General features: G+C 35.4%; 1 protein-coding gene across 14 annotated transcripts in view; it reads left to right on the top strand.

Moving 5' to 3' along the window:
- Positions 1 to 22,268, top strand: part of MLLT10 (MLLT10 histone lysine methyltransferase DOT1L cofactor) — a 271,785-nt gene that overhangs the window by 234,525 nt on the left and 14,992 nt on the right. For all 14 annotated transcript variants that reach the window (XR_015549345.1, XM_087420756.1, XM_087420757.1 and 11 more), the window contains 3 exons: positions 8,400 to 8,578; positions 19,265 to 19,382; positions 20,727 to 20,799. Coding sequence is in view for 13 of the 14 variants with exons in the window: in XM_087420756.1 (XP_087276882.1) it covers positions 8,400 to 8,578; positions 19,265 to 19,382; positions 20,727 to 20,799 (370 nt within the window). In the remaining variant the exon portion in view is untranslated. The remainder of the gene's footprint in view (positions 1 to 8,399; positions 8,579 to 19,264; positions 19,383 to 20,726; positions 20,800 to 22,268) is intronic.

Genomic DNA, 22,268 nt, shown 5'->3' with positions numbered 1-22,268 from the left:
ATAATGAAATAGGCAAATATGTATGTTAAGTGTAAAAGGATTAAAAGTACTATATCCAGTATATAGGCAGCTATATAAAGCAAAATAAAACCATAAACTATGCATCAAAAAGTTTAAAAACATGAAAATATCTACGTTTGCAGATGATTTTTTTCTATTTTTCCATTTATTTAAAATTTTTAATAATGAGTACGTGTTGTTTTTATAGGTAAAGTCAAAAGAGGCAATACATAATGAACAAAATTGTTTATCTCTGTGTAAAAATAGAGCAACCTAAGAAATAGTTAATGCTTGCCTGGAGAGATTGAAGAACACCTGTATTCCATCAAGATGGCCAAGAGTCTCAGGAAAGAAAGACTCTTACTTTTTTCTAACTTTTTTCTAACTTTTATGTTACTCTCTCTGAGTAATGAATGTGTTAATCATATAGAGACTTATTTCACTATTTAGAAAGGGAAAGCCAAGATAAAGAATATCCTTAAAGTGTTCATTCATTAGTTGTCAAAGGGAAGGAACATTAAGGCCACGTCAACAATGGAAGCTTTCTATTATTGTATATATTATCCTATTTACTTCTTTTAACATTAATAGATATTGTTCCTCTTTATATTTAATAATATGACTACTATTTATCAAATACTATGTGATAGATGGTATACTAATAATATTAGTATATTCTTTGCATGTATTAGCTAATCCTTGCACCAACCCTGTGAAATCATTAGTGCCATCCTCACTTTATAGATGAGGTACGTTGGGTTCAGAGAGGTTAAGTTATTTGCATGAGGGAGCAAGATTTGGACTTGTAATTATTTTTACACCATATTATCCTCCAGAAAGAATATTCAATCTCTTGGGATGTGGGTTAGGGGTAACTTATCAGGCTTAGTCATTTACTTGGTTAAATATTCTTCAAGACTATCCCATTCATTTACTTGGATTCTTTGCTGAACAAGCAACTTGATGTGTTGCTGGTTTGGCCTCCCAGGCAGTTTAAAATTTGGAAGCAGGACTCGGGTTGGTGAACACTAATATTTCTGTCACTGGACAAGTATACTTCTATCTTATATATCGATTTTATGTAATTGCAATGGGTGCACCAATAAAAGCTTAGGTCTACACAATGTTTTCTGGGCTCCACCCACACCATACTGTTCTTCCTAGGATCACCATCTGTCTCCATGTTTCCAAATCCAGGGCATTTTCAGTCCATGTCTTAACTAGACTTTCAGCATCATTTGGTAGTATTGATGTGCCTCCTCTTTCTTTAGACTCTCTTTTCTTGGCTTCAGTGACACCACACTCATTACTTTGTTCTTCACTGATCTCAGTTTTCTTTACAAGTTCCTTCTCCACTAACCATCTTTGAAATGTTAGAGGTCTTCAGGACTTAAGTTCTAGGCTGATTTTTTTCTCTTTTTACAAACAAAAATCCACTCTTCCTGTTGCAGTTTTCACCACCTCCATAAATGGTACTTCTAATCACTAGCCAGAAACCTGGGATTCATTCATAATACTTGTCTTTACTCTGTCTACCAAATATAGCTTATCATCAAGTTTAGATGATTATAATTTCTAGATGCACTTCAGCTGTATCTTTCTGCATGTTCCCTACACTACCACCGCCACCTTAGTCCAGAGGGACATAACCTTCATCTGGGTTGTGGAATAGCCTACTAAATGGTCTTTCTGTTTCGTTCTTCCGTCTTTCAGTTCATTTGCTGCATAGCACTTAGAGGAATGATCTTTTACAAAGCTAAGGCATGCTATTTGCCTTTGGTGTCTTCCCCTTGATCTTCACATAAATTGTAAACACCTCTACATGGCTTACAAGGTCCTGTGAGATCTGTTCCTTCCCCTCTCTCCAACCTTGTCTTCTGCCACTCTCTCCACTATGCTTTAACTGTGTTACCTATTTTTTCTTTCTCCTTGTATTTTTTTTTTAATTTTTTGTTTATTGCAGTAACATTGGTTTATAACATTGTAAAAATTTCAGGTGTACCTCATTGTACTTCTATTTCTGCATAGATTACATCATGTTCACCACCAAAATACTAATTACAACCCATCACCACACACATGTACCGAATTATCCCTTTCACCCTCCTCCCTCCCCCCTTCCCCTCTGGTAACCACCAATCCAATCTCTGTCCCTATGTGTTTGTTTATTGTTGTTATTATCTACTACTTAATGAAGGAAATCATACGGTATTTGACCTTCTCCCTCTGACTTATTTCACTTTGCATTATACCCTCAATGTCCATCCATGTTGTCACAAATGGCTGGATTTCATTGTTTCTTATGGCTGAGTAGTGTTCCATTGTGTATATATACCACAGCTTCTTTATCCATTCGTCCCTTGATGGGCACTTAGGTTGCTTCCAAGTCTTGGCTATTGTGAATAACGCTGCAATGAACACAGGGGTGCATGGACCTTTACAAATTGGTGTTTTCAAGTTGTTTGGATAAATACCCAACAGTGGAATAGCTGGATCATATGGTAGTTCTATCCTTGATTTTTTGAGGAATCTCCATACCACCTTCCATAGTGGCTGCACCAGTTTGCACTCCCACCAGCAGTGTATTAGAGTTCACTTCTCTCCACATCCTCTCCAACACATGTTGTTTCCTGTCTTGTTAATTATAGCCATTCTGACGGGCGTGAGGTGATATCTCATTGTAGTTTTGATTTGCATTTCCCTGATAGTTAGTGATTTTGAACATCTTTTCATGTGTCTGTTGGCCATCTGTATATCTTCTTTGGAGAAATGTCTGTTCAGGTCTTTTGCCCATTTTTTAATTGGGTTGTTAGTTTTTTTGTTGTTGAGATGCATGAGTTCTTTATAAATTTGGGAGATTAAGCCCTTATCAGAGGTATGGTTTGCAAATATCTTCTCCCAATTGTTAGGTTGTCTTTTCGTTTTGTTGATGGTTTCCTTTGCTGTGCAGAAGCTTTTTAGTTTGATGTAGTCCCATTTGTTTATTTTTTCTATTGTTTCTCTCGCCCGGTCAGACGTGCTGTTTGAAAAGATGTTGCTAAGACCGATGTGGAAGAGCGTACTGCCTATGTTTTCTTCTAGAAGTTTCACAGTTTCAGGTCTTACATTCAAGTCTTTAATCCATTTTGAGTTAATTTTTGTGTATGGTGTAAGGTAAGGGTCTACTTTCATTTTTTTGCATATGGCTATCCAGTTTTCCCAACACCATTTGTTGAAGAGACTTTCTTTTCCCCATTGTATGTTCTTGGCTCCTTTGTCAAAACTCCTTGTATTTTGAACAGCGTTTCTGCTTCACTCTTTGTCCAGTTAACACCTGCCTACCTAAACCTTAGTTCTTGGCTTAAGTATCATTTCTTCAGACAAGTCTTTTCTGCTTCTTAATTTTTCACTTTCATGGTACCCTTTGTCTTCCATCACAGCTCTTGTCACATGTATAGTCATGTGTTTAATGTTTGCCTCCCTAATTCAATAGTAAATTCCTGGAGAGCAGAGAACTTTTCTGTCTTGTTCTCTACTTTATTTCCTGCTGCTAACACAGTGCCTGTCTTCTAGTGGATACACAATAAATATTTATTTGAAAGATGGATAGATGGATGGATGGATGAATGAATGAAATTGAATGAATCAGTATGTCACTGCCACCCTCTGTATCATTCTTTATCTTTATTTCTATTCTCTATCCTGAATAGGTGAATTTCAGAATAGTTTCCTAGAGCTTGTGCGTTGCAGGATTCAATTCTATTTAATTCACTGAGTGTCACCTTGATTTGGACTAAAATACCATATAACTTGTAAAAGATGGAAATAGAGTGAAGTTAAATAGAAAGCAGGTACAGAACAATCTAAGGAGGATTATTTGCCTTGTGAAAAAACTCTAGAGGTCTTAGTAAACTGTTCCTGCTGTATCAATCATACCTGAGGTATGACAGATTTGAGGGAGTCAGTGATCCTCATTTTCAAGAAAAGATTTAGAATTTTATGCTTTCCTGCCTTGATAGGAAAGGAAAATTTTGATTTGTTCTATTATATAGTAGTAACCTGACACAGTTTCAAAGTGTGATCACTATATTGCACATTTAGCTGTGCAGTTTCCTGTTTAAGTACATGCTAATGCAATATAAAAACAAGTTGAAGTTTAGAGATTGAAGGTCTTCGATCACCACAATTTTACTTCTCAGTATTATACTTTCATGATATATTATTGCATGTGGTAATGGTATTTGTAGTTTTCAAAGTGTAGTGGGTGCATAAGAGGACCTGGTAATTATAATACTGTACTTTCTTGACTTAACGATAACTTTTTAATTAGAGCATTAACTCTAAAATAGCTATAGCTACCATTTATGGAAATTTACTGTGTATTAGGCATTGCTAGAGCCTTTACATGGATATTCTCAAATAAAAGCCTTTAAAGTAGCTAATTATCTTGGTTTTATAGAAAAGAACAATATAGAGGCTCAGGAAGATTAAGTAATTTGATTAAGATCACATAGTTGGGAGAGCCAGGATTTTTGTCTCAGTCAAAAACTTGTCTGTTTTGATTTTCAGCATGCTGCCTCCAGCTAACTTTTGTCTTTTAGTTTTAGGAGTTGGAGATTCCATGTTTAGTATGCTTTTCACTGTTAAAAAAAAACCAGATAGTCAGCGTTCTACCTTTTAAGGTACTTTGAGAAAGCTGAGTTTAAGTACGTCTCTCTGGAACTCCTCCACCCTGGTCTCTTGCTCTGAACTTAAATCTTCCTTCATGTTATATGTCCTTCTTATGGTACCTAGCATTTCTTTCCTGTATCATAGTAGCTTATGAATATTTATTAGCTCTGCCATGAGACTATAAGGTCTTTGAAGGCAGAATTCCTTTCTCGTCTTTGCTATCTTCAATACCTTTTTTTATAATAAGAACCTCAGTAAATATTTGTTGAATAAACTATGGGTAAACAACTTTTTAAAAATAATTTTTTTCTCAGCTATGCGACTGTCCTTTGGAAGATAATTATAGGTTTATAAATATTCACTTCATTTACACGCTATCTCTTTTTTGTCCTTCATAGCCAAACGTCTTGAAAGAATTACCTTGCCAAGATTTATTGTCACGTTTAGTGACTCTTTTTTCAGGCCTAACCTTAAATGACCAATAGAATCATTTGACCTTTTCCGTTGAAATTCACTAAGTGGTTGCTAAGACTTTCTCTTTTAGTTTTCTTATTTTGTTCTTTGTGGTCTATCTTTCTTTGTCTACCCTTTAAATGGTAATGTTCCCTAGGGTTGTATCTTTGGTCTTCTTCTCTTGGTCATGCTGAGAACTTTCCGTGGGTGATCTCATTTTTCCATTGCTTGGCTTCGATCAGCTTCCGTATCAGGAGATGTAAATCAGATACTTACAGGGACCAGGTAGGTAACATAAATGAGTGAAGAAGAGGTGACGATCAAGGAATGATGGGACTCTGGTAGTTTAAAGAGTCTATGCTTCTATTAAAGAATCCAAAGCTCCGGCAGATTGTTGATATTTCAGAATATATAGTATCCGGTGTTGACATAGCTTCAGTTTTTCAGGAGAAATTAGAAATCTAGACTTTTTAATATGGAATTTCCATGTTTCTAAATATGAACTAGTTAAAATTTTCAAATATGGTGTAGGAGAACAGAAAGCCTTTTTGAGTTTTCATGTTTACTTATTCTAACTTGACTGTGCTTCTCTTAGATTTGTATCTCCAGACCTGATTTTTCTGCTGAGCTTCAGGCTCATCCTATTCTCTTCTAGACTATATAGGAGTTTTGTGTTTGACAGGCATCTCAAAGACCATAATGATCAACCTGAACCTCAAACTTGTATTAGGAAGTGGTTTCAGTTATGGAATCAGACAGCTGTGAGTTTGAATTCTGGTTCCACCACCTGCTAGGTAACTAAGCAAGTTACTTTATTTCTTTAAACTTCTGTCTACTCATATGTAAAATGGAAGTAATATTTACCTCATTGGACTCTTGTTATGCTAGCACGGTGACCTACACAAGGTAACCAAAAACTGGGTGCTCTCAGTTGGTATTCCTGTTTCTTGAATGGTGTCACCACTCTCACACCCACTTACTGATGCTTAAGAGTTATTCTTGACTCTTCCCTCTTTTTTATTCTTCAGGTCTAATTAGTTATCAGTCCTATGAACTTTGCCTTTATAATGTCTCTTTACTACTGTTACCTTAGTTTAATCCTTGTTTTTGCTCATCAGTATTATTATTAGCAATTTAACAGCTTTCCCAGTCTCTATTCAAATCCCCTCCCCTGTCTGTTCTCAGCCTTGCGCCAGTGATACATGTTTTGCTTCAGCACCAAGCTTTTGTGTACAATCCTTTAGTGGCTTCCTATTTTCTCTATAAATTTTTAATTTTTAACATTTTAAGTTTTAATGTTCTTCTTGATCTGATTCCTGCTTATTTTTTAGCCTTATTTCTTGTTTGAGCTATACAGGTGTTACTTACAAGTTCTTACAATTTACTCTGCTCTCTGTTGTATGTTTCTTCCTCAAACCACCCTTCACCCCTGTTCTGCAGCTCCTTTAGAAATAAGCTTTAAAAGCACCCATCTCTTCCAGTAAGTTTTTGGACTCCCACCCTCTCTCACCCCAGGTCTGGGTTAGACACCCCTTTTTATGCACTCATAGCCTCCTGAGGATGTCTCTATCTTAGTACTCTTCATAGTCTTTTGTAATTGTCTCTTTTTTCCACTAAGCTTCTTGAAGGCGCAGACCACATATCTTGAATGGCTTTCTATCTCCAGGGCTTAGAATAATGTCTGGCAAACAGTGAGCTCTCAGATGTTTGCCGAATGGATGCATTTATTGAATGAATAAATTATCTTTTTTCTGGAGAAATTGTAAATAGAAAAAGGATCTTAGACGCCTTGTTGTAAGGCCTTTAAAAATGTCCCTTCTTTTATTTCCCTTGTTTGAAGATTATAGGTGCTTTTATTTATTACGAATCAATAATGTTTATGTTCTTTAGAACAAAGTAAATTGTACTGTTGATATAAGTAACTAATTATTGTTGCCTTCAAGGGCTATAGTTTCTCAAAAAAAATTTTTTTGGCTGCATCCACTTAGGTTCATTTTTTCTTGCTTTCCTCTTGTTACAGTGTCAGATTCTTAGGATCTTATTCCCTTTCACCCTCCGAAGAGCCTTGGTTATAGCAAGATTTCTCAGCTTCCACACTATTGGCACTGTGGGCCAGATAATTCTTGGTTGCAAGGAGCTGTCTTCTGCATTGTAACATGTTTAGCAGATCCTTGCCTCCACCTTCTAGATGCCAGTGGCACCCCCTGGTTTTGACAACCAAAACTTTTCTCCAGACATTGTCAGATGTCTTCTGTGGAGCAAAGTCACCCCTGGTTGAGAATCCCACTGGTTTGTTGATATTCCCATCTCTTACCTTATCTTCAAAGAACCTCTCCTTCTCTATGGGCTCTTTTGTTATCAGCATATGAGCATGATCCCCATCTTAAAAAAAAACCAAAACATCTGTTTTCAGTAATTCCTTGTTTCCTCTTAACTTTTGCTTATTTTCTCTTTCCTTCCTCTTTCCCATCCACTTTCCTAGAGTGAATTGTTTCCACTCTCTCATTTCCCACTTTCTTTCTGGCTTTTACCTCCATGGAGCTACTGAAAATGCTTTCAAGTCTCCCATTCTCTTTTTCTGTGTTCATTGAAGTGAGTGTTACCGCCACCTTGTAGTCCATGTCATCTTCATCTCTTAATCCTACCCCTACTCATACACCCCACGCAGTCAATCATAAAGTCCTGTTTATTCCACCTCCTGAATATCTCTAGAACCTACCTGTATTCTTCATTCTCATAGCTGTGTCCCACCAATGTCATCAGTCTTTTTATTAGTCTCTGAATCTCAAGTCTAGTTTTGTTCCATTTTACTGTCTATATTGTAGCCTGGGTGACCTTTCTAAAACAAAGTCTCTTCCCATTTCGGACCTTCTCAGTTATGAGTTCTGGGGCCCTAGTATCTGCATTTTGAAAGGCTTATTTACTAGGTAATTTTTATGCAACTCTTAATTGCTTCATTCTCCTATTTAAGGAATATTTCATTACTCTCAGGAGCTCCCAAAACCCTTATTATTATTTTTACAAAGCACTTCCTGACGTGTTCCCTGCCTATTAACAAAGCCATTTTTGATATATAAAAAATGACTTAGGTTCTTTTAGACAAATGTTTTGTGAAAAGTCAGTATTTATTAATTTAGTTATTGGCAATTTTTTTTTTCCACCACCAATAAAATTTATCATTGGGGGAGGGATCAGGAGCAAACATGGGTATTCTAACTTATTGATTAATATTGTGTGTCTGTAACATTTGACTGCTAAGTTATAAAATATTTAAATAACTTTTTTTTTCCTTGCAGGTATTTATAACAGCAATGATGTAGCAGTATCATTTCCAAATGTAGTGTCTGGCTCAGGATCTAGTACTCCTGTCTCCAGTTCTCATTTACCTCAGCAGTCTTCTGGGCATTTGCAACAAGTGGGAGCTCTCTCCCCGTCAACCTCATCATCTGCACCCCCCGCTGTTGCTACAACTCAGGTAAATTATCACAGTGCTCTGAGTACATGGAGGTGGGTTTGTCATTTTTGAAAATGAGTTTTATTGGAGGAGAAAGAAATGAATGAAATAGGGCTTCCTCTAGGAATTTATAAAATATCTCAATTTGTATTTACATATTAGGGGAAATACTAAACGCTTTTACATGATATTCGTGAGAGAGGACAAAGGAATATCTTGGCACCAACTGGTTCTTTTCAATTTCTGAGTTTCTAATTTTGTCCTAATGATGTAAAATAGTAATTTGGGGGGGAGCTTTTATTCTTCTTTTAAAAAGTAGGACTTAAGTATGAACCAACTTTGGACTTTTGTGGTTTTAAAAATTCCTTTTATATTTTTAAAAATCACACAAATAATATATGAATATCTGCTATCTAAATTTTTAAAAACCAGTGTAGGAGAATATAGGATAAAGAGTGAATGATCCCTTTAAGTACTATATGTTTTTCCTCCTAGTAGGAGAGAAGGAATGTTCATAAATATTGTAAATAATGGTGACTCTGTGGTGGTTTTGTGTTTATTTATTCCTTTTCTTCACTTTAGATCTGTAACTTGATAGGTGACCTAGTCTACAGGAATGCTTTAAAAGCAAGAGTCAAATCAGAAAAATCATAATCTTGAATTATATAAATAGAACAGTAAATGGGCAAAGCTGTACACACACACACACACACAGACACACACACACACACACACACACACACACACCCATTCCATTCGCCCATCTCCACATTTCCCCAAAGGTAATAATTGAAAATTCCTAAAGTATATATATTTTTACTTGAAATTCTTTATAATTTTACTTTCATTTTATCCAAAGCTTTATAGTAAGTCTCCTAATGTTTTGAGAAAATTATAATAGTGACAAATGTCTAATTGCAAACAACTAGTTAAGTAGTTGTTTGTAAATTGCTATAAACTTATACTTTATGTATGTGTTCATAATTTCCATTCTGCAGGCTTTTACAATGTGTATACTCTTTTTCAGTATTTTCTGTAAGCTGTAGATCAAAGTCCAGTGTTGTTCAAGTATGTAATGGTGCAGTGCAGACAATCGCCATGATAATTAGATCAAGTATTAGAATAAACAACAGACAGTTTAGCACAGAAAATCAATGGCATGATTGGTGTTATCATCTTTGAAAATGAAAGTTAACTATTTGGTGAACCTCTCAACCTGGATAAGGGGAGTTTGACTAGTTTAGGAGAGTTTTTCTTTAGCACATTTTACTGGCCTTGGTGAGGTAGCCATAATAACAGGGTTTGGAGTTAGAGAAGGTGAAAGGATAAATGAGAGAATGGCTCTTATAAATAGTTTTATCCCTTTCAATTAAGTGTAACCATATGCTGTTGATAGCTTTATATCCTTGAACAAAGTCTCACATGAACATTTTCAATGTGCATTTTTCTTTTCTTTCTTTATAAAAGTCTGTTTTAATTACTCTCTGGTTAATTCCAGGCTGAATTAAGCAAAAATCTCATTTCTTCTCATTCATTATGTTTGTGGTTTGGGGGTTGGCATTAGGGAGGTAGAGGGGGAAGTGGTGGTGAAGAGAAATTTATAGCTAGAGGGAAAATTCCACTTAACATATGACTCAACTGAAGAACAAAGAAATCATAGTTGCAAGTAATCCAGGATTGAGTCCAATTAAAATGTTTACTGTTTATCCTCTTTCCGTGTTTCAGTAAGATGGGTCTCTAAAAATATGATCATCCAGTTAGACTCAAACGCTGCATGCTGAGACAACTGCATCTATGTTTCTGTCTAGCAGTAAATGCTTTCTGCCTTCAAGCTGAAGCTTATTTAGCCAGGTTTATCTAGTGCTGCTGTAGCAACCATCAGTCTCCAGGCAACTGAGGCACGTTGACCTCTGGGTTGAACTGAGTGCAGAACTACTTCAATTTAGCTGCCTGAGACAATAGTATTGGTATTGAATGTGCAAAATGTGAATTTTCTAGGCAACGTGCAAGGAAAAGGAAACAAAAATATTTAGAATAAATTGAATGTTTAGATAGGACTCTTAAAATTGTGATGTGCTTGGTAATTGAATCTTCTTTTCAAAATGACAAAAGTTTATTTCTGTTTGACTTTCACATAGGCCCTGTTTGTTTTCAAATCACGCAATTCATTGTGCTTAGATAATCACATCCTAGGCTTTTATTTAGGGTTTCTTTATAAGTAGTGGATTTAAAATGAAGAGAGCAATGGTATAAGTGGGTAAATGAAAATTATCAATATTTAAAATGTAATTATAGAAGTCTTGTTACAATTATTAAGCAAACCATCACACCAGCAAGTATTTTTAAAAATATAAATCAGAGAATAGAAATGTTAAATTTGAATGATGTTTTGCTTCCCTTTCTTCCCCCCCCAAATCTTAATGAAAGTAGTAATTTTTAGTGACTGTCTTGGTGCCAGCAGGATAAAAATCCAGAGGTCATTCTTGATCTTTCTGGCCTTGGTTTTAAGTAAGATAGACAAGCCTCTTGTTTGGCCTATTTGCTGTCTTAAGAATTGTTCCCTGGAAAGTGGTCAGGGAGGTAAGATCAGGAAGAGCTAATAGAAATTAAAAACTGAGAACAGATTTGTGCCTTTAATGGGAGAAAAAGGAGAAACTTGTAAAATTTCAGGGAGGAGGTCTGATGCTTAGCAGCCCTAATTTGAAAAAGTCTTTTAAAAAAATGTTTGATAACCCCATTTTATATTCTTCAGTGTTAAATCCTTTTGTTTTATTTGATATACTTGTTTTTAGAGTAATTATTCATTCACAGATATCAGCAATATAGTTACAATTATAGTTCCTTAATATTATTGGACAATAGAACCCACGTGATTTTTTAATGATGTGCTCTGCCCTCGTGTATCATGAGTAGCGGTATAAATTAGTTTCTGTAGCTATGCCATTAATTTTTCAATTCGCCTTTCAAATTCCACTGTTTCCCAGTTCTACATTCATTGTGTTCTGTCTTTAGGAAAGTTCTAGTGCTTTTGTCTGAAGGATGGTTACTTTAATAGAAGAATTTAAGACTGAATGTAATGAAAAATAATTGTATTGTAATATATCTTGCATTCTGGGTTTTGCCTTTGGATACAGTCTTTGTGTAGATAATCATGGTTCCTTGTTTACGCTGTTACTTCTATAAAAAATGATACAGGTTTAAAAATAATTTAAATGAAGGAACTTCCAAGGTTTATTTATGTGTTATTTAGTAAATGCAGATAATTAAGTATTTAAAGGTACAGTTTAGTAACTAAGTTTTGCAGATTTCCGTGAGAGTTGTACTTCAATCAGCTTTCAGTATTTGTTTTCCAGTATCATAACTTTGGTGTGTGTGTGTGTTGGTGACTTGTCTTAGGTGTGGTCCTTGATTTCCTTTCAGATGATGTCTGATATAACACTTTTATTCTGTTTGAGAAAATGGTTCAATTTCCCAGAGAAATTCATCTGACGTCAGAGGATCTCTGACTTGATTGGTCAGAATCAAAGTTTCATCTATTTAAAATAATTTCATAATGACTTGTAATTTTTTTTTTTTTTAAACCGGAGAAAAACAAATTTAATTTTGTACGTGTATATGGGAACCCCACAAAGATATGAGACTCAAAGAGGTGACCAAAGCAGGAAGCTTTTATACCTTTTAGATAAGGAAACAATAAATTTGTGAAAAATTGGCAAGACAAACATGTTTGGGCTTGGGTTAGTAAAATGGGGAAGAAGTAACAAGTTTTGTTTATACAGCCTTCTTGGCCCTAAATTCTCTATCTCTGTTGATAAGGATGTCTTCTACCCTCCTGATACAGGGAGGGTACCTTTCCCATGGGATATTTATCTCCTGCTTTCAGGGGGACAAAAGAGGGTCCAAGTGTCCTTCTCACCAGCTGTTTCCCAAATATCTTTAATTTAAAATAATCAATATGCCAAAGTGGCATATTTTGAGGTGATATATTCTGAACCTCCTACAGATGGAAGGGCAAATTCACAATCAAAAGAAAAGAGAGCAAAAGAGCTGTATGGTATAGAGGGCTCTTTTGTCCAAGGCCAGGAGAAACCTGGAGCAGGATCACTGCTGTGTGGCTAAAAGATGGGTGACCACCATCCTGGCCTCTCCTGGTCAAGCTACATAACCACTCAATGACTTGTAATTTTAAGGAAGTTAAGATTCTGAGCAAAATAAGTTTTTATAAGTGCATTGTAACGTCACTTACTATTGGATGATGAAAAGGTTAAGTAACTGCACAGAGTCACGTGTCATGTAAGCGGTAGAACTAAGTTTGAAACAAGGCAGTGTGGCTCCTAGCCTGCTCTCTAGTTTACTAATCAGGATCATAAAAGTGAGTTTCCCAATTATGTGCCTCTGTGTCCAGGGGTATCTCTTTAAAAAACATTGTTAGGAATTTCACTTTGTCCATTTGTGTGACCCAATGCAAAATAGCAGAAATTTGAGTCAGAAATCCTGGGTTCCAGAAGCTTTGCTACTCACTAGTGTGGGCCTCGATTTTTTTAATATGTAAAATAGAATACTTGAAATACCTGTCCTACCTGCTATACAGGTATGTTATGAAGTTCAAATGAGAATAAGTACTTTGGAATTGGTGATTATTACGCTGATGTTACAGTTATTATAGGACATTATTAATTTCAACTGTTACAGAAACAGCCTGATTTCCAGTGAGAAAAATTATACAGAAGCACTTTCTTTACTAAAAACAGTATTAAAATTTTGTTAAAACTCACAATTCCGTGTTAACATAGATATATGTAATTTTAGCCATTTTAGGTTCAGGTGTTGACTAAGGTCTTTTCCATTTCTTAAGTTATTTCAATAGCCCCTGTAGTCATAAGGACTTAATTTTTTCCCCAAAAGATAGGTGATAACATTCATTAGATATTAACCAATTAGGAAACCTGCTTAGAATTGGTTAGGTATTCTATACAGTCCTGTTGTCCAATCATGAGTGCTCAGTGATGGTTTAACTACAATTTAATCCCTCCCACTACTTTATAGAAACTCAATTGTGGGGCATTTCGGCATTAGCCTAAACAATGGTTTTGAATACGTTAAGCTCCTAACAATTAGGGAGCAGTTTGGGGCATTGAATAATGTGGAATGATGCAATTGAACCTGACAGCTTTAACAGTCAGCCTACTCATGGGACCTGAAATTTGTTCACACTTGGTTTCATCTCTCATCACACGCTGAGTAGTAAAGCCTTACTGGTGGTAGCTGACACAGAAATGGGGTCTGTTATCAGAATATGTTTCATAGTGCAAAGTTTGAATTGAGTTAGAGAATATATGAAACTTTCCATTGTTCTCCAATTTTTCCTGGAAACTTTTCTAGTCAAACAAATTATGTTTGCAAATTGAAAAAATTATATAAATTGTCATTAACATATGTGAATCCTTACATTATATTTCCAGTATTGCTGTGTTACTATAGAATATATAGATTAAAATATTATTGCATAATGAGACATTTATATGGTTTAATTTTTTTAGGGAAATATGTTTTAATCTTTGAAATATAACCATGTTAATATCAGAATATAATTGGTAAAAAGATGGAAACCATAATAGCTTATGAAAATAATTTTTAAAATAACAAGCTAAAATGTGAGTGCTTGCCATGTGCCAAGCATTCTTCTGAGCCCTTTACATATATTAACTCAGTTCTTCTCACACTATTTTTATGAGGTAGGTAGTATTATCATCTCCATTTTTACCGATAGAAATTGAAGACAGGTTTAGTACCTTACCCAAGGTGAGACAGATATAGTGATAATATGGCAGATATAGTGATAATAAAAAGTTTTTTCTTCTAAGAGTATATATGAAATAGGAATTTTTTATAAATGGTATTCAGTTTAGTGAGTCTGACAAGATTTTGGAAGAATGTATTTTTAAATCATGTCAGGGTTGGAAAGCTTGAAGAAGCAGCTACTGTGTTTTAGAGCTTGTTTGAATCATTTGACTTTAATGTTTATTGACAGGTTAATTGTGCATTTAAAAAATGCTTCTATAACCTCTTCCTGTATGATTGAAGTGTGAAGTTGCATACCCACTTCTAGATGATGTATTGCTATGATACTTTCCAGAGGTGAAATTTTTATACTATTCTTTCAAACCTAGTTTTTTTCTTTGTTATTCTGCCTTGACCAACATTAGAGAGAAAAAAATCTACCAAAACAATACCCACTTTTAAGTCCCATATTCAGATAATTGAGTAGTCTTAGCCTGACTTTCCCCCCGCCCCAGCTAACTATTTTAGGATGAGCCAAGTGCCTAGGAATTTGGTAGAGTTACTTTACTGCACAACCAGAGCTCTTTTAAAACTTCTCTGTGGTCATAAGCAGACATTTGAAATGTAAGAGGTGAACTATTAACAACAGGAGAAATTTCAAGCTGAAATATAATATAATTTTAATCTTATTAATATTTTAATATGGTGTGTCAGTCTACTTAGGAAACACTGAATTTCTTTGATTTGTTTTGAGTTTGAATACTGCCTTGGTAGAAGCTTGCATATCTTTCTAGATGTTTAACAAAATAAGTTAAAATTCTTAATTTGCTAAGGATGTTCTTTGACTTGGGGTCCTAAACATATTTTGTTTCAAAGCGAGTTAGATTGATCTCAATAATTATTCAATTTATTCCTTTTTTTTTTTTATAATTTTATTTATTTATTTGTTTTTTCCCCCAAAGTCCCAGTAGATAGTTGTATGTCATAGCTGCACATCATTCTAGTTGCTGTATGTGGGATGCGGCCTCAGCATGGCCGGAGAAGCGGTGCGTCGGTGCGCACCCAGGATCCGAACCTGGGCCGCCAGCAGTGGAGCGCGAGCACTTAACCACTAAGCCACGGGGCCGGCCCCAATTTATTCTTACTCTGTTGGTCTTTGGATCCATCTTGTAAAATAATTATATTCTCTTAATGAGGCTTTTATTAGAGTGTTAGAATAAGCGTAATATAACATCTTGAGTGGAAATGGTTCCTTTCAATTATTAGTATTGGGGAGAGAACAAGGAAACCTCTCTAAGATATCATATATTGGAAGTTAAAGCAGAAGTTTATTGTGGCCATATGAACTTATAATTTTATAAAATATTTTCATCTTGATCTAATCTAACATCTATTTTCACATTTTGAGTAGATGACTTGATTTCACTGGGACACTAAAAAGCCAAGTAACCCGTTTGTTTTGTAATCATATTCTTTTTGGCTTTAACTTCGTATTTTGAAATAATTTTAGATGTATAGAAAAGTTGCAAAAACAGTACACAGTTCGCGTATATCGTGGATACCCTTCACTCAGTCTCCCCAGTGTTAACAACTCATATTCTTGTAGTGCCAATAGACCCAAGGAGGATATCTGTCTACAATAGCTATTCTCTTTACCTGGGCCAGATAAAATTGAAATGTCATAAGGTAGGTACTTCTCTCCTGAAAGAATTGCCCGTCTTTATACCAGGTATTCTGAAACATAGTACGTTAGTAATTTGCTTTCAATGTACTTTTTAAAATCCATGCCCAAACGATGCTGCGGAGAACTGTGTGTATATTGTTTCCTTTATTCCTTGTTCCAGATTTCTTTTATATAAAAGCTTTCAGTGCCCCTTATGTTTCATAACCACTGTTTCTTTAGGTTCACGTGAACTTCCTTCCATCCCCCTAAATCTTAGTGCTTTCGCTTATTAATGACAACAAAGGTTTTTGAGTCTACAAAATGCCAGATATTATGTGTGTACTCTTCTCAGTAAGTTGTCTTTCTTATCCCCGCTCTCTCATTTATCCTTCTTCCTTGCTACTGAGTTGTGGGATCTTTTCACTAAAATGTTGGGGGCGTTCTTGGCCCTAAGGTGCCCACAGAGTTATCGGGGGTTCCCAGCATTAACCATTCTAAACATCATTTCAGAAGTATTGGCTAGGCAGTGTCAGACATTTGTGGAGTGCTTGGTAACTCATGTTACCCACTTAAGATTATGTTAGTGACTTGAGTTTTAATGTAGAGTGGTTTAGATGTTTCAGTATACCACAAAACCCTACCTGATAAAATGAATAACTTGTTTTTAATCTCTTTTGAAAATTTCTTGTTTAGATAAATGCAATAATTTTTAAAAGACAAGCAACTCTCAGATAATTTACCCCTTCAGAAAATTTGGGAAATCAGTCATTCAGGATAATGAAGAATGCATTCTCATTTTATTTTATTATTTATTTTACTTTTGCCTGCCATCTTTGTAAAATATATACTTTCCTGCCTGCTGAAGATTATTCTCTTCCTGGTGATAGTCATGTGAATCAGTTATTATTCTGTACTGCTTTGCATTTTGATCTTTTAGTATAGTGGGCCTAATGTGTGATAGGGAAACTAAGACAATTTGGAGACTGCATCAAGAAATTTGAAGCTAATAAGGATAAATATAAAGCCCTTGGCAGAAGGATCCCTTCCTGAAAAAAGTGCATTTCTGATTAGAGTAGGATCTTTTGATTCTTATCAAGAGACTAAGGCAGCTCATAAAGCTGATTACTGGAACTTAAGAAGTAGTCCAACTGGTATAATATTAGTTATGATTCAGCCAATAGATGACTCCATGAAAAAGGAGTGTCAAAAAGCGAAGATGCAGATGCCAAGGCGTCTAGATGTCCGTGTTCTTGGAGCACCACCCCACCCCACCAGCACTCTGGAGTATGCTCTCACTCGTGCTCGTATTTTTCTCTCCTCTCTTGCTGTCAGCTGTTACTTCTTGCTGCCAACAAAATGTCTCAAGATATTACTTTTTCTTCCTCTTTCTAATTAATTTTCCACTTCTAATCTGTTATATGCTTAGTTGATCTTTCTAGAATTTTATCTAGAGTAAGAGTAAATTGGCTCTGCGAAGGGCATTTTTAAGTATTAAGTATAAGGTGCCTGCGATTTTAATACATGGGATTATCACATCTGGTCTTTCTGTTTTCTGTTTGGATTTTTCTTGTTATAAGTTATTTTATGAGTAGCCAAGATTCCCAAGTAGTTGACTTCTGGAGAGGTAAAAATATCTTATTGTATTTCTGTTGATGAATTGTGTATTTTATGTATGCTGTACTACTAAATACATGGTAAATGTTTAGTATGATCTTTAGGTTAAAATTATGGCTTACCTTTTACTGAGGGCTAATTGATTGTTAAACAGGACTTTATAGTACAAGCTTATTGACTTTGTATGCATATCGTTAATGAGAGGAAAAAGTGAAACTCAGAAATTGACCGATTGAACTTAGACATTAAAGTATGAACTATGAAATATACCCTTTGAAACAATGGAAAGCAAGGGCAGGATTCTACATCACAGAGACTATTTCTGTGAATTGTGAAGTCCAATTTTCATGCTTAATAAGTTGGCTAGAGGCCAAACATAATGTCGGTGTCTGAGTCTTTCCAGAAGCACAGTTTATTCTCTGTAATATTTTGCTTGTTATAACTACTATGTCGTCTTAGTCTCTTGTGTGCAGTTATACATGTCAAAATGTCCCACATCTTTTGTTCTGCTGTTATTCAGCTTCTTTATATTAGAAGTGATTCAATTCTTTGAAATTATTTTCCAGAATTTTGTTCTGAAATAACTATACATGATTTCATTTTATAAAAGCTTAAGTTTGATTTCATTTATGAAGAAGAGTAAGAAGTCTACTTTAAAATTTGTGGTTCTGTTAAATTGCTATTTCAGGCTAGTAATAGCCTTCTGTGAGTAACGGTATTTTGTGTACAAGAGATTTGCTTCTAAAATGCCACATTTTAAGGTTATGATATTCTTGGAAAGTGGGAGAAAGTATTCCCATCAAAGAAGGCGTTTTTATTACATTGGATTACGCAAGACTTTGGCTAGCCTCCTTAGCTTCATCTGTTTAAGGGTTCATTTTCGCTTGTTTGGCACAAGTCCCAGTAGAGGCCTTCAGAATTGTGGTTAGCAACATGAATGAATTACAAACTTTGGACCAGCTCTTCAGTTAGTAGAGCTGGCTTCCTGCCAAAAAGACAGTGCCTTATGTGGGGTCAAGGCAAAGCTGTGATTCGTTGAGCCCTGCATTGTATAGAAAACATACTTGTGATGCCTGTTTGCTTTCTTTTAAAATAAAAACAAAACAAAACAGAAAAAGCAGCAGGCTTCCAAGTCTCTCAAAATAGGAAGTAACAAAATAGTGTGCAGGTTTTACTAATGACAGCTAAGCAATGGAAATATGGCTCTGTATAGTTAAAATACTAAAAGTAGAAGTTGGACCTTTTGACCTCCTTAGCAAGCCTGTGATGTAAGACTGAAGCATTTGTTAGACATCTGTTGTCTACCTGCCTTATTTTGTAAATGGTTTAATATGATTAAATAGTCATATGTTCACAAGGTTACCATGCCACTGGGTTTTGGTATCGACTAGATACTTTGAAATTAAAGCAGGAGTATGAACTTTGAATGTGCCAATCCTTTAAAAAATTTTTTGGAGTTATGTAACTTTTCAAACGTTGAAATGTTGGCATCGTAAAACAAGAAAGAATGAAATTTGCTCTTCAGAAAGTCAGAAATTTTTGCTTATATTGTTAGGTTGGAGAAAATAATTACTAGGTTCTATTAGGAGGAAAGGTATTAAGATACTTTCAAATATAATTCATGTATCTTTGTAATTCCTTTCATTTAGGCAAATACCCTGTCTGGATCTTCTCTTAGTCAGGTACCATCTCATATGTATGGCAATAGATTAAATCCAAATTCATCAATGGCAGCTCTTATAGCTCAGTCTGAAAACAATCAAACAGGTAAGTTTTCAAGAATTTTTAAACTCTAAAATTCTATTTCCCTCCCGTAATGTAATCCCTCCCCCACCCATTGGCTCATTTTATTTGAAAAGTCTAAAGGTGTGGTTAGTATAGGATTGTACCTTTATTTTTTAACCCAAAGAATCACAGTTGGAAGTAAATAGTGTGCTGTGCTGCAGAATAGTGCTGTGCTTTTTTACTGTCTGAAATGTAAATGTTTAAGCAGAGCCATCAGCAGGCAGGAATGCAACAATGTCTCCTGTGACTTTTGTGATTGATGTGTTCAGTTCTCAGTTCTCTGCAATGAAAGTAACATAACACTGGGCTTTTCTGTGAATAGCCTAAACCTTTATTTGCATAATTCATGAAATTGCATTACACAAACTTGGTTAAAAAAAAATCCTGTTAGAGAATTTCTACAGTGTTTAGTAATCCTGTGAATTTTTACCAGTTGACATTTTGTAGCATTTGCCTCTTGTACTGTTTTAATGAGCCACTGGATTTGCTTTGTTTCATTCCATCCTTAAGGATTTGTTGACATGTCCAAGTAGTCATGCCTGTTTGGGGGAAGGGAATGGGTTTAGCAGTTCACCAAGAATGGATCAGTCATGTCTTTACCCTTTGAGGGTCAGAGGTTACCTGACTCAGAATAAGGAGAGGACAACCTTGAAAGAGGCCAGATAGGGTGATTTAACTTAGGGGAAATACAAGATACTTTTCAAGCAGAGATATTCAGTGTTACCTAAGGGGTGTTTTGAAGAAATTAATTTTTTTTTCCTTTTAAATACAGAATTATGTATTCCTACTTGTTATTGTTAATTTGGATATTTAGTGTTATATGTAACTTTATTCTTGGTGTGAGAATCCATGTCATCTATATAATTTTAGTCTTGGTGTGTGGCTGTATGTAATACATTATGTATTTTATGACTTGTCTTGGGATGCAAAGTGTTAAAAAATACAAAGCATGAGGATTTGCTGTGATAAGCATACAGATTAGCTGTCCACAGCTGTGATTCATTACTTTAACCGTAGAAATTAAAAGTGGCTGAGGGGAGGGTACTGCAAATGCAAACCACGCTTCTGTGCTGTAAAATTGAAAGGAATGAAAGAACGAACGTAATCCATGGCCTTCTACACCCACAAAAACGTGTAGGGACAACGCCTTACATGCCACAGTTCAGCAATTCTAAACTAGCAAGGTACTAGATCTTCTGCTTTCATAGTAACTGCAAAGATAGTGGCAAAGGTTTTATGTATGTTTTAGGAAAAATCAGGGCAAGAGCTTAAAACCTCTTATCTAGTGAGAGTCACTTTATCAGCTATGAAATATTTACACTGCAGATCAAGATCTTGGAGACAATAGCCGAAGCCTTGTTGGCAGAGGAAGCTCACCCCGAGGAAGTCTCTCACCACGGTAAGCGCTATTTACACTGCAAAGTATAGGGAAAGGAAACATTCTGAGATTTGGAAACTTCTTTATCTCGTATCAGCAGAGTGTACATTTGTGAGGCTATAAAAGCATTCTGTAGATAAGAAGCATGTCTGGACAGTCAAGAAAAATGATTCTAAATTAATTTGAATATTTAAACACATGGTTAGATTTCTAAGCTTTTTAAAAGACATACCTTTTCTTAGATTTCCAATCAATCTGAACTCTTTTTTTTTTTGTCATTTGTATACTTAGCTGCTGGTACTGTTAATGCATTAATTTGGGTACTTCTTTTTGGTCATAAAATAGTCTTAAAATCTCTTAAAGTTACAGACTCAAGGTTTTCAACTTTGGGTTCCAGTTTTAGCCTTGTGGGCAATGCACTTAACCCTTTAGTCTCTACTTCCTGATTTAATAAATGGAGTTCTTGTGACTCATCTCTGAAATCCGTCTAGTTCTTAAAATTGTTTGAATCAGGGCTGGCCCTTGGCTTAGCGGTTAAGTGCGCGCGCTCTGCTACTGGCGGCCAGGGTTCGGATCCTGGGCGCGCACCGACGCACCGCTTCTCTGGCCATGCTGAGGCCACGTCTCACATACAGCAACTAGAAGGATGTGCAACTGTGACATACAACTATCTACTGGGGCTTTGGGGAAAAAAAAAGGAGGAGGATTGGCAATAGATGTTAGCTCAGAGCCGGTCTTCCTCAGCAAAAAGAGGAGGATTAGCATGGATGTTAGCTCAGGGCTGATCTTCCTCACAAAAAAAAAAAAAAAAGTTAAAAAAAATTGTTTGAATCAGAGTATAGCAAATGTGTTATGTTGTTCTGTGAAATTACCTTAGGTATTATATGAAAGAATTCAGATACCATTTATTAATATATGATGTATGTGAGGTTCTTCTTGTTAGCGGGACACTCTTAACCAGAGTTATACTGAAAGGGTTGGATTTCTCTGAGCACAATCTCAGTGCCCCAAGTCTTCTATTCTCAGTAGGGAGAACAGTAGGAGGAAGTTTAATAGAAACTTCCAGTTAATAGACAACAATGGAACTTTAGGCTATGGCTGTCTTGTTATTAATTTTATTCTACTTGCAACTTCTACACCTTCTTTTAGTTTGTTTTCTCTGTTCTCTCATTTTGTAAACTCTGCCTCAAGCTCCGTATTAGACTGGGTAAGAATGGAGAGCAGAAGGGGGAAAAAGCCCATTCTAGAGTCTTTTTTCAACTACAGAAAATTTAAATTTTCAACTATTGGAATTAAAAAATTCTATTAAAAATTAAATTTTTTATGTGATGACTACTATGAATGTCAATGTTGCTGTGTTGCTGATATATTTGGGGATTGTCTATTAAGGAATATCTTTATCATTAGAGAGGTTAGTCCAGTAACCTCTAATTTTGCTATTTTCTATTGGTACATCTAGTAGTACCTTTTTCCTATATAATTCCTAGATG

Source organism: Ceratotherium simum, chromosome 32, assembly GCF_057802395.1.
Source record: "Ceratotherium simum simum isolate JZ-2026a chromosome 32, ASM5780239v1, whole genome shotgun sequence".
Taxonomy (NCBI): domain Eukaryota; kingdom Metazoa; phylum Chordata; class Mammalia; order Perissodactyla; family Rhinocerotidae; genus Ceratotherium; species Ceratotherium simum.
This window is presented reverse-complemented; position numbering and strand designations above follow the sequence as displayed.